The 13,944-nt window shown below is 36.3% G+C and overlaps 1 protein-coding gene across 1 annotated transcript in view; it reads left to right on the top strand.

Moving 5' to 3' along the window:
• LOC131425840 (chaoptin) overlaps nucleotides 1-13,944 on the top strand; it is a 176,400-nt gene that overhangs the window by 147,574 nt on the left and 14,882 nt on the right. Inside the window, exons 2-3 of the mRNA XM_058588059.1 lie at nucleotides 11,502-12,622; nucleotides 12,683-13,484. Of these exons, the coding sequence (XP_058444042.1) occupies nucleotides 11,502-12,622; nucleotides 12,683-13,484 (1,923 nt within the window). The remainder of the gene's footprint in view (nucleotides 1-11,501; nucleotides 12,623-12,682; nucleotides 13,485-13,944) is intronic.

Here is a 13,944-nt window from a genome sequence, read left to right as displayed (position 1 = left end):
CAAACAAATAGGATTATCTGGTTTCCCGTGACCTCATCTACATTTCGATTTCACTTTTTCCAGAAAAAAATATGTTAAATTTGAGATAGATAAATTGCATAATACATTATATTATCAACTTACGTATTGACTGTTGGGAAAGCAATCAATGTTTCTCGCTTCATGCCTATGTGTATAATATTGATCGAAGGAGATACGATTACCACCATGTGAATTTGCGCAATTAAAATCATGCAAGCATAAAGAATGCTATCAAATATCGACTACCCGTTGACTTTGAATGAATTAAAGCGCCTCTTACCGGTAGAATTTCTCTCACATATGTTCTACAGAATGTTTCGCAAGTTTGCTTCGATTTAATTGCGTCAGGAGCAGTTTAAAGTTTATAGAATTAAAAATAAAGTTCAGAAAGTATAGGTTCTAATAAGTGTGCATCGGGATCGGTTCAAAGTGAGAAAAATGTTGACAAAGTTATTTTATTGTACTTTCGAATTAAATGCCATTATTTGTATTTTGCTGAGCTTTACGCACTCAAATTACTTTATTCAATAGACGAAAGTGAACCTAGGGGGTACCAACTAGCTTCGAGTCCATAAGATTTCCGATGATCAAAAGTTAGGTTTAAAATTGAGAGCTGCTAACTTCTGGCCAGATCATTAGTTTCCAAAACGGCGATATATTTTAGATTTTTTTCAGTTTTTTAACGTTACTATGCATCTTCAGTCGATGACTTTCCTTATTTTATCAATCTCCTTTCTCCTTTTAAAAGTCAGCGATGACTTCAATTGTGCTATAAGATGTAGAAAGTATTCATTTCATGTTTGCGAAACATACTGGACTACAATTTTTCATCGGTGCAGTAAAATATAGCTACGAAATCAGTCCCCAATAGTTCCAAATAATTATTAACGCTATCCTGCCGAAATCCACGTGTGATTAACTACCAGTATTTAAGTCGATTTTCTCAAATATGACACCGTGATCAAACGTCTTGGTGAACTAAAGTAGTCAATATTCTATATTCTACCGTACGTTTCAATGCGTGTATTCATACTTGCGCGGCTCAATGCTTTCAGCGCTTGCTAGATTCAAGTTTACTAGGATCAAGTAAAAAGTTAATTGGATTTCCATTTTATAAAATCGATTTTCAATCAGTGTTGTCACTAATACATACAACGTGCAACTTCATGGGTGCCACGACTCGGTGCGAAATGTTAGCACTGTAAGGAAGGGCACATAAGCAAGTTGCAGATTTACTTTTTGCGCCGCTCGCCAAACAAGAGGCAACCGATTTGTTCGGAATTTCACTCGTAGAAATGATAAATAACCTTCGGTTCTTTTCAGAATCCAAAGCATTTTACAAAGAATTAATGAGATTTGACTTGAAATGGATGATTTATTAGAACATTGCACCCAAATAAAAAGACATTTTCAAGTGAATCGACAGCAGTTCTACGTCAATCTCGCGATTGTGTCTCAAACATTACCTATGGTACAAGTTTTTTGATACTTGAAATAGAAATAATATTCTTTCCAAGAAAGAAATTCATAAAGACAATTCGTTTAGTGATAAAATTCAGTAAAACCATTCAAAAACTACTAGGAGCAATGGTGGAATCACTTGAGCAATATTATCTGCAAAATAAAAAGGCGGGTGGGTAATGTCATAGACATAACTGGATGTCGTGAACACGAAAACAACTGACATTTCCTAAACACTTCCGAATATCAATTAGGTGATCAATTGTATGAATTATGCAAGCATTCCCCTTTTCCACATTTTTCGCAAAAACAAAGAAGGCTTCACTTGATCTAGATTACTGTGAATTTCAAACAGCGAAATGTGCAAAAATCAAATCAAACAGTTCTAGAATTGCCATAAACTGAGGATATTTCCCTTCGATTTGCGAGCAAGAAATAATTATAGTTCTTTAGAAAACTTTTAGAGCCATTAGAACGGCTGATTTTGTGTAATGCTCTCCACCGTTGCTTTTTCACCAATGCAAATGACTGGCAGCTGTGACGTAATCGCTCTTGTCGGAAGCGAAACTAGTTTTGCAAACGACACAAAATACATCTGCTCGCAGTGGCGATAGAATCCAAACTGATCCAATTTTTGTTGAGAGGCTTGTTTATACCTGATTTCGTTTGTAGCTTTTTCACTAATGGGCGGTCATAACGGCTATAAAAATAGCCGCATACAGAATTTTAATGACGATTATTTCATTTCGGATTTGCATAATTTATTGAAAGAAACTATTAATATGCTGTAGGGATTCGTTTCTAGCATTCAGAAGGACCAAATTGAGGAACTCACTACGATATTCAACACATTTCGGAACATTTTTCTCGGACGATTTGTTGTACAGCAGCAGATATTTTGTTCTCTTCCTCAGAACGCGTTCTGATTGGCTGGTGTTGACACCCCAAGTAGCAATCCGCAACTAGTTCTGATACGACAAAGTCCAAACTATGTTGCAACAAGAGCACGAATATGTTTTTTATGTTATACTGGTTAAAACATGGTGACAGCAATGTTTCATCATAACATAACTAGTTACGAAATAGTTATTTAGGTTTCCAATAATAACATCTTTGTGTCATATTGAATTAAATATAATTTATAAGCTATCGTTACTTAATCCAAACATATCTTTAATCACAACAATGCTTCTAGCTACTAGTTGAAAATAAGTTTATTTGACTTCAATAGTAGCAACTAACTATCATTTGTAAGTTATCGTTACTTGATTCTAACATATCTTTAATCACAGCTATGCTTTTAGCTACTAGTTGAAAAAAGGTTTATTTTCCGTTGCAAAACCATTATAAATACGTAAGCGTATATGTAAATCGTTACTGTGAATTGATGTAGTAATAACTTAGATATTATAACATATAATTTCTTCATTGATTCAGATAGTTATCGGTAGGTTTTCCCAACGTTATGATAACGAAAATGCAAACAAAACAACTTTTGTTGGCTTGAATATGGCGAACACAATATGGAGTCTCAAGAAGTGTATGAAACATAAATAAAACCAGGATATTACTTGTTTCAAAACTACTTTTTGCCGAAAATAGTGAAAGGCAGAATAGTCATTTTTGTTCTATGCACTGTCATATATACGAAGAAAATAAGATAGGGATTGAACATCGATTGTGATAATATTATAATTCTCATGATATATTAATTTAAAATGATGAGAAATCACTCTACTTGGAATAATTTTTAGCATTATGAACATAGTGTTATTTTGCTGTTTATTTTTTATATCTTTATAAACAGATTTTGATTGAAGGCGCATAAAAAAACAGTTAAGTAAAATTTAACTCCGCTCGACAGTTTCAAAATCGTTGTGAAATTTGTACCTTGTATCAAGTTTGTGATTTAAAGTACTATTCAGCTTTTTTATTGATGATAGAAAAGTGTTCTGTATTCATTATAATGTCGATTGTGACTAAGTTTCAACTAGTTTACTTGAAAACAAGTTATTTTCAAGTTATGAAAAGATAAGTTCTTTCAGTATGACATTACAACGTAACGACAACTTATTTTTAGCCGACCTAACAACTAGTAGAAACTGCGCTTTTTGAGTCATGCAAGTGGTTATATGTTAGTAACAATCACTCAAATATCTGGTTGCAAACTAGTCACAAACAAGCTAGCGTAACAAAAATTGTTACTTGGGACGAGTCAAATGAGACAGGTTTTTCAATAGTGTACTATTGAAATACTTCAATCCTTTAGCTATACACGTTTAAGTTGAAAAATTTCGATTCTATTGGTAGTTGGATTATATAAATCCTTTCACAGATCACTGACCTATGAGCTTTAAAAATACGAGCAAGGCAAACGCGCCTTATGGATTATCCCCTTTGATACTCGTTTATACCAAACATTTCAGAAAAATTTAATTATGAATTATTTGAGATTATGTCAGATAACTGAAAATTTTATCATAAAATTGTGATCATATTTCCGATAGGGTGTAGCAAAAATTATGTTGATTCGTTAGATACAACAAGAGATATTCACGATCAAAAACTTATCACTCTCTCAGAGGGTAAGGCACCCCATAGTAAAGTAAGGGTAAGGCACCCCATAGTAAAGTAAGTCGTATTCACGACAAAAGTGATACCGTCGGCAGGAGAAAATCAAGCTGCAGTTTCGAATCGTTCCCTTGAAAATTGAGGTCTACATAGTGATAAGTGTAATGCTAAAAGTTTACCGAATTGCCCAAGTCTCCCCTACTTTAGATAATTAGCATATTAACATTTCATCAAGTAACTTTCGGGCAACTAATTATTACAACAGACAAGTATTTGTTGGTAGAATTTGAACGCATATTCATGTTTCGAGTTCCATATTTTCTGATGATTTGCAATTTTCTGGGTTAACTACCGTACCCAAGTAGCAATTAAATCTTGTTATAATAGGGATGTTTCACACTTGCTTCAGATCGATTATTTTTGTTAGATATGTTAGACAATTGATTCAACACGTTTTTGTAAGGGAATGTAAAATTAATTCATTTTACTGCTTGTGAATCCAACTCAAAAACCTGAATGGATTAAGTTCCACATCCATTTTTCAATCGCATAATCGTTGCGAGAAGAGTTGATAAATTCAGTACCAGAACAATGTTTGCTACTTGGGTAACACGCCCATAAACTTTATTTGCATATGTATTTGAAATAGTAAAGAGTATTCAAGTAGAGAAAATAAAGTTAAATGTTTTCCGCTGGATGGCTTTGAAAGTTTTTTCTAGATTAACAAAACACAACATTCTATATCTACAATAAAAGCAATACAAATGAAGTTTGGGCACAAAGATCAGACATCAAAGCTAGTACAAACTTTTTCAAAAAAGCTGTGTAAAACATACAAGTGAAAATCTGTTAAAAATCAACATTGTGTACGATTTTGCACGCATTAATTACCATTGTATGGAAGCTTGAATGCAAGAGCCCATAGGTAACTGCTGGGCTGCTCGAAGCGCCTCTACATGAGAATTGCTACTTAGTGATTGCTTTTCAAAACAACCGTTAAATTACTTACACACATTGAAATCTCTTCTTGGATGTCTGTTCTCTGTGGTTTGGGTTCTTTTCGGTTGGCCGGGCGCAAGAAAAATATACTTGATGCGGTTTCTCCGAATCTGAGATGTTCGTTTTAGCAACCTGGGGTCGCTCTAGATCGGACTACAATCTCGTAGTTTCGCACTAAAAAATTTTCTCGAGTCGCACCACGACATCCATGCGAGTTTGTTTATACCTATCAGTTACCATGTGTTCGTTTTACTTGGAGTCAGGGCTTGTATTGTGAATCCTCAAACGAACGAAGCAACAAAAAATATCTGCTGTGAACACTTTGCTTGACATAGCTGAATGAGAGACCTATATTAGAGAGAAACTGGATGCGTGAGAGTATATGCTACTGAGCAGACCAATTCCCCTTGCCAAGTAAATTGTCTGTGCTCTCATTCTCAGTTAACACATGAACTAAGCAATCCATGACAATGTAATGAAATGAAGGGTTCACTCTCGTTAGTATTGTACGAGAAAGAAGACCTTGCCTCACGGTATGCTACAAGACGCGAAGCAACGTCATATAGGCAATGTTTACGGTTTATTTTTAAAAAGTGGGTTTACAGAAATCATTTTTAACATAATGTTCGCATTCCAAGACCAAATTTGATCACATTTCAAACAGACTTTAAACATTTTATAGCAGAAATTTTGCATTTGAGCCCATTTTCAAAACGATCAATTTGTTTCTTGGCAGTTTACACTGTGTATATATCCTAGAAACACTAAAAGCAATGTTCTTTAAATTAATATTCATCGGAACTAAAAGTTATGAAACTAGTTTCCTCATAGGCATCTACAATATGAGAACCATTCATCAAATGCTAACCTCATGAAGCATAGGTCTCAGCAAGCGGGCATATTCATGAACTAATGAACGAACGAAGCAGCTCTCCTGGTTTGGGTTGCGCTGTGAATTCTACCTAACATACGAATGTGTGTGAATAGCACAGATGGTGAAACCCTTTCGTTCATATTCGTTGCTTCAATATGCAAGCCCTGCTTGGAGTCAGAGTTACCCGCGTGTAGGTCCAAAAACGAAAACGGTATAAGATAAATGTATCAATTTGAGGTAAATGTATCGAATTAAAATTTCAATAGTTTTGGGTAGAGCGAGAAAACGGAGAGGATCGTATTAAGGGGTGGATCTAACAAGTTAAAGAACATATCAGCCTGCATTTAGGCATTCGAAAAAGCTTCTCAAAGTTGCCATCCGTTATTCCGAACGGATTGTTAATATCCTTCAAAAATCTACGATGGCGAAGCAGCTCAATTTTTGCTTGCCGGCAGTACCACTTGTTTGCAGATAGTAATGCATAAGTATTACCACAGAGAACAGACATCCAAGCTCATACAAACTTTCTTTAAAAACCTGTGTAAAGTATACAAGTAAAAATACGTTAAAAATCACCCTTGCGTACAATTTTGCCCGCTTCAATTACCATTGTATACAAGCTCGAACGCAATACACAGTTGATAGTTTTGCTCACAGAGAACAGACATCCCAGTAGAGATCTCAATGTTTGTAAGAAATTTAACGATTGTTTGACAAAGTGATCACCAAGTAGCGATTCTCTTGTAGAGGCGCTGCATAAAATGGCAATTGAAGTGTGCAAAATCGTGCGCAACGGTGGTTTTTAACGAATTTTCACTTCTAAGCTTTACACAGGTTTTTTAAAAAAGTTTGTATGAGCCAGGATGTTTGTTCTCTGCGTTTTGCTGAATTTTATCACTAAAAGAAACCTTCGATCGGTGGGACTCCCCCCGGGCCCGGACTCTTTAGGGGACTCGTAATTTCGAAGATTTAAAATTTTTTGTTGTTGCTCATAATTGATCATACCTTGGGACCTTTTTTTTTTGCTCGTTCAATCCTCCAAGATAGAGTGAAGTAATGTTTTCGAAGAAGGCCGTATTGAAATCCCTCCGGGCCCGTTTTTTTTTCTCTCGGTGGCCCTGCAAATAGGATCCTACAAAAACTCGGTTCACCGTCAGTTGCAGTTATATTATTATTTTAAACAAAACAAGCGTCGAATCGCTACATGCGTCGTAACTATGGCAATGTTTGTTTATGTAGAATTAACCTTAAGGGCTCGACTCCTCTGGTAGAAGGTAAAAATTTAGATACGAGAAGCCTTCTGCTTACTTAAATTACCCTTGTCACGTCTCATTTTACCCCGCTTTATTCTTCACATCCTTGCTCTTCCTTGAGTACTATGGCTTTATAATTTTTATATTCTTTCTCTTCTTATAATCTCTAGTTAGTTTGATATCGTTAAAAAAACCGAAAAAAGTAAAAAAAAACTTAAGGGCTGAAACCAGTGTGTTTTAGGGCGTTCTAGAGGGCTATTTTCACGCTTCATATGTGATTTTCTCAGAAACGGTGACGAATATAAAAAAATCCAACTGACAATCTCTTAGTAAATTAGTTTAGATTATTCAGTGAAAATTTCAGAATGATTCATTGACTTTAGCTGTCAGGAAAGCCTTTTTTCTGAAGGAAGAATATCTCGCCTTCTGAAGCATGGATCAAACATCTACCCTAACAATATCTAGATAATGTTATTTAGATGCGGTTAGTGCATAAAAACATATATGTTTTCGCGATAAAAATGAAATGAATGTTATTTTTGTGAAGGTAAGTCGATTTCTATAGATACACCATTTTTTCTGCTCTTGTTTCTTAGTAACGTAACAAAACATGAGAGAGAAATAAAATCGGCTCAGAAAGGCTGCCAAACAAGCCGTAGCTTTATTGGATTTTATGTGATGTAGTCAAACTTGGTTTTATGTAAGTGAAAGTGACGAATATATCAGTTAATTGTAAAACAAGTTTTCCTTGTGTTAAATAGATATTCCTACAATATAAATTATTTAATTTCATCTGAGAGTAATGTATTCTAGGACAGTTCATGTCAATGTTATTGAAACCGCTTAACGCTTAAAAATTTGCTGCTAAAGTGGAGTGGTACTATTTGTATTTTCTTGAAAGTGTTTCTGTAGCATTAGGTTTACAAGCGAGCCGTTCTGCAAGTGAAGGAAAAATTTCCTAATTCCGTGTGACCATTTTTCTGATGAGTTTCCTTTTGAGAATAGTAATCTTTTGGTTCATTTCCATATCCTTTGTGAGTTTAGTGATAAAGATATAAGCAGTTAATTAGGTAAATTTTCGTTGTTCAAGCAGTGAACGATTAGCTGCCCCCCGAAGAGGGTAACAGTAAAAAATATTTATTGCAATTGGCGTTTTAAGTTCAAATAACTGAATAATTGGTTGAAACAACTGAGACATTTTTTTGCTTTCATGCATACAAGTAACTTTGCTGGGATTGTGTCTTTGCTCAATTGCACGAGTGACATCTCATTGAAACGTTTCATTGTTCGCTCAGGGTGTTTGGCATTGCTCAACTGAAACGTTTCATTACTTGTTGGGTGTCGTTGCTGCCAGCACGATAAATCAAAAAGTACAGATTAGTTAAAATAACAGTCGATTAGTTGTACCAAATTTTAACCAATCAAAATCAGAAAAACAACTAATATTTTAGTTGTTTTGCGATCGCTGGCTTCTCCGTGTACTAAGCTCACTGGTTTACGGTTACTGGTCCATTTTTTATGGATCGTATCGGACATTGTAATTTTAAATTTATCTTTGATGAAACACTGAAAGAGTTCTAGGGTCTGTACACGGCCCCGAATTGTAACTAAATCGGATAGGCAAGGTTTGAATGACCCTTATTACTCCGAACCAACGACCCGAACTTTGACCTAAACATACGCCAATTTTATCTTTCTCGGAAATAGCTAGCTAGGTAGACATTTGTATGTGCAAAGTAGTCAAATAATTAATAACCCAAGTAGCACATGTAACTTGTTCATAAAAAATAAAAACACAACAGATGCTGCATAATGGTCGCATGACAAACACGACGAAACAAGTCGTATTATGATGGTGACAATGGAGTCAAAATAATATAACGACTTGACATCTCATCATACTAAGTTACAATAAGTTCCAACGTAACTTTTCGGAAATCCAACTCTTACAACGTGCTCGGATTGACTGTTTTAGTCGCCAACTGGTCACCGTAACAAAATGCGACAGTGAAAAAGTGACACACTATAAGACAAAGTTAAGTAATGATTTCATATCGGTTACCGTATTCGTTGTGATGCTACAAAGAAATACAATTACAGTGTCGGTTGAAAGCATATGCATGGAAAAACTTATGCCAATGGCTACCATTATAACCAGGGAATGAAATATTCATTAAATTTGAAAATAAGTGCAATTTTTTATTGCTGCGATTGGTCAACTGTTTTAACTTTGGTATATGAAAAACTAATATTAATCACAAAAAAGTTCTAACTGAACACATTTCGACTTTTTAGCTGTAAATTTATTATTACGGGCATAAAAATATGAATATTATTTAGCATGTCGATGTTCTGAAACCCAAAATATCGAAGGCGCGCACGTTTTCAATAAGTACGATGATCAACTTCACCATAAATATCGAATAGCACTTAGATTTTGAGTAGATATAGTGAGTTTAAAGAAGATTGAATTCTATATTTTAACTCTCGTTATCGGATGTCAATTTTTGGTCGTAAATGTTGAATGGAAAAAACATCAACAAACTGTAACTTGACACAAACTTATATTTTCTGTTTCATTGTGACTGATGTGCGCGCTGAATCAAATCAAATATTCTTTACTGACAAGCAGAGCTTAAAATTGTCACACATTCTTAATGAAAGAAACCATTTCAGCAGTCTCATTTTCAATGTTTTACTGTCTCATTCGCAAATGACCGACACCAGAAAAAACGAAGAGAGACGAAGCATTTTAGTTTCTCATCGAAAAAATGAGAGACCATAATTGCCTACGTCACTCTTCCCTCTATGACAAGACGAAACCAAACTAACGTCTTCAGGTAGCAACAGCAGAATTGAAATTTTCATTCTTGCATCGGTGTATTGAAAATATGTGACGCTTGGCTATAAAAAGTTACTAAAATATGGCAAATCGAAATAATTACATCCCAGAACTTCTTTGGAAACCAAAACTACTACAAATTCGAGCAACAGTTAAAATTTATTTTGAAACCTTTTTCTTTCGTTTTCAATTCTCACAGCTTTGGTTGAATATCGACACTGAATACTATAGGATTTTCACTGAAAACTGCAAATGACTGAAAGGGCAAATGAAAGAAAAAACACAATTTTGAAACTACTGTCCCGTTTATGTCATTGACTGGACATGGATTTCGTTCTCATAGTTTGCAAGCGAAACTGAGAGTGAGAATAATTTCTTGTCATTTTCGTTTATTTTTCAGTCAAAGAAAATGACTTTTATTAGCTCTGCTGACAAGTTGTTTGGCAACCCTTCGTAAGTCGCACAAGCTCCGCCTCTTACGCTTTTCAGGTTACATAGCAGTTACAATGCACGTTGCAAAGTCTTCAACTTGTTCCAAGAATTTGTGTCATATAAGTTACTGTCATTGAAATGTAATAACGTGTGCTACTTGGGAAATTAAATTAAATAATTACATCATCGAAAATTGTGTCGCATAAATGGTTCATTTTTCTTTTATGAGATACTCTGAGAGTATGCAGCTAAACCTAATCACATATATGATTTAAGAATACAGCTTACTTTTACTAAAATAGATGTAATTTTTTTACGTTTGTTTTGTACTCCGCCTGAACAATCCTCTTTTTCATTACACTGAATATCAGAGTGCTAGATGAGCTAATTACTATTGGCTGACTAAATTTAATAGCCTAGATTCACAAACAAATGTCCGTATCATCACATCACACCAGGAGATAGGGACACATTATCATCTTTTTTCTGCTCATCGAAAAAAAAACACTATCAGTAAATGGTGCTATCCAATAGAGCTCCTGAAAGGCGCGCCCAATCCGACAGGATACCCCACGTGGCTAGCAAAGCAGCAAGGAAAAAAACTAATTTGATCGTGCGATGACATAAAATAGACTTCCTCTGGTTCAACCGGATGATGGTTGGATATCCGGCACTAGTCCCCACCACCAAACCAGACACAGATAGAACCCGGCTTCGCTGTTCGATTATCCGCCCATAGCGCCGATTATTGGTTACACCTTATCCTGCTGAGAAGGAAAATACGAACTCTATATCTTTCGCGTGGCTTTCCTTTCGCATTTAACATCGGTTTGCTTAAGTCCGTTGTGGTTGTATTCTCGTAATTGAATTAATATCGACAACGATCGAAACGAATGTTTCTTGAGCACGTGGTGGTATTTCATGATGATAAGCCGGGAATATTTTTCTTTGGCTTCAATTTTGCTAATCACTGGTCTTCATACGAGTTCCATATCGAAACAGATAAATTCCTTTGCTTGTTTAATCATTTCATTTTCATTTTTTTCAGGGCAATGGAGGTCTCGAGTATATGATGACACTTGGATATACCTTGATAGTGGTAACGGTTGGCATCATGATTTGGGCATCCCTGGCTGGAGCTCGAGAGATAGATGTGTCGCAACATCCACCATGCTTCTTCAATGCACTTTGCAGCTGTTCGAAAAGTTCCCCAGACCTAGGTGTGGTGGATTGTCGAAACGTACACTTCCCAGCGATACCAAAAGTCATAAACAGCTCGAAACTGTTTATGCTTCGTATGGACAACACCGGTTTGCGTGAAATAGATCCCTATTTCTTTCAGGCCACCAGTTTGTACAAACTGCACATTTCGAGAAATCCCATTGCAAAAATTTATGATGAAACTTTCTACGGTTTGGAACGGTCACTTTGGGAGCTGGTACTAGAGGACTGTCATCTTATAGATGTACCTTCGAGGGCTATTCGGGATCTGAAGAAACTGCGTTTACTTAGTCTTCGAGGAAATGGTATTACCGCCATTGAAACCGGTGCCTTCCGGGGGTTGGAGAAATCCTTGCAAACACTTATTCTGGCAGACAATTCGATTTCTGTCGTGTTGCCCGGTTCCGTAAGTGGATTACCAAATTTGGATACTATTGATCTCAGTGGGAACAACTTGGCCCATGTAGATCCGAATGCATTCAAGGACGGTCTAGGGAAACTAACGAAAGTGTTCCTTGCGAATAATATGCTGAGTCATATACCGTACGGAGCATTGCAACCATTGCGTATGCTACGAGTTCTAGATCTTTCGCACAATCTCATTCGAACAATGGCCCCGGATGAAGTTGATTCCAAAATAAGTTTCAAGTTGACACTGGATGTGCTTCAATTGCAGTACAATTCCATTCAAGAAATTCCGTCCTTATCGTTCAGCTTTTTTGATACGATCAACTCCACCTATCTGGATGGCAACCCCATCAACCACATTGAAGACAACGCTTTTCGGCAAGCAAAAATACGTGAACTGTACATTCGAAACTGCGGTCTGGATTTCATTTCACCGGAAGCCTTCTCCGGTCTTGAAAGTTCACTGCAAGTTCTCGATATGTCCGGAAACAACTTGACACACATAGCCGACAATATGTTCCAGGGTTTTGATAATTTACGGTAAAATCGTAAGTACTTAATAGAATAGTCCCATTCTATAAATTTCTTCCCTCTGATCAGATTCCTTAGCATTAAGGATAACCTCATCAAACAACTCGATCTGCGGAATGCTTCGCCTTTTGCGGGAGTTAATCTGTTCAAACTAGACACAACCGGAAATCAAAACAAACCCTTAACGCTGAAGCAACTTTCCGAGATGAAAAATCTACGGTTTCTGGCCTCATCCCATCTTTCCGATTTTTCTCTGAGATCGGAAGATTTCGTTGACTTCAGTCCGGATCTGGAAGAGTTGAAGCTCACCCGGGCTGGTATTAAATCTATTAAAAACCATGCCTTCACGTATCTCCACGGTTTGAAGCGCCTTGATCTGAGTGAGAACCGAATCGATAGCATAGAGGCGATGGCTTTTGCAGAGATCGGACATTCACTGTGTTCACTTCGGATGTCACATGGATTGGGTGCCCAAATGGCGAAAATACCGCAGGAAGCATTCCGGTATCTGGTTGCACTGGAAGCCTTAGATCTTAGTAACAACAAGCTTAAAACGTTAAGCGACAACAGTTTCCACTTCATGAAGAATATCGTGAGCTTAGAGCTACACGACAATCAAATCGACAATCTGCCGAAGGGAATCTTTCAATCAGATATCCATAGCAAACTAGCCGTAGTATCGTTGCGGTACAATAATTTGAAGCAGCTGCTAGCGCATACGTTTGTCGATATGGAGGAACTTGATGCCATCTATCTGGACGACAATCGAATAGAAACCATTGAGAGGCGAGCCTTCATGAACTTGGACAGTTTGAAAATCCTCAACCTCAGAGGCAACAGACTTAACAAGATTTCGACGGAAGCATTTCAGGTAAGAACATAGTTTGTTTATATCCTAATAAAAAATTGTAATTTTTAGGTAAGATTGAATAGAAAATATTGATGAAGGAGAAAATATTTCTTTTTGAATACTAAAGACTGATTCTCAGTAACGCTGAGTCAAGAGCGTTCTAGTTCAAAATGTGTCAATTAATAACAGTTTTATCATTAACCCCATTACCCCATTTCAAATATCCAACCCTATACCAGTTTTAAATAATCACTGTTCCAATAAATAAAATTGAAACGGCTATACGTTTGTTTCAGACTCGATTATATTATCAATCTTGCATATGAAATTTTGAGCTGCTGAACATACTCTGTCAGACGGCTTCTTGGCCGTTATCAGAATAAAAGCGCGCGACTTGATCAATCGGCGTTTTATTCGTGTCGTTATCGTTCAGAACACAATTAGGTTAAACTGGTTTAACGTTGTTTGACATCTATCAGCG

The sequence above is a fragment of the Malaya genurostris genome, chromosome 1, assembly GCF_030247185.1.
Source record: "Malaya genurostris strain Urasoe2022 chromosome 1, Malgen_1.1, whole genome shotgun sequence".
NCBI classification, from domain to species: domain Eukaryota; kingdom Metazoa; phylum Arthropoda; class Insecta; order Diptera; family Culicidae; genus Malaya; species Malaya genurostris.
The sequence above is the reverse complement of the archived record's forward strand: the minus strand, read 5'-3'. Positions and strand labels throughout refer to the sequence as shown.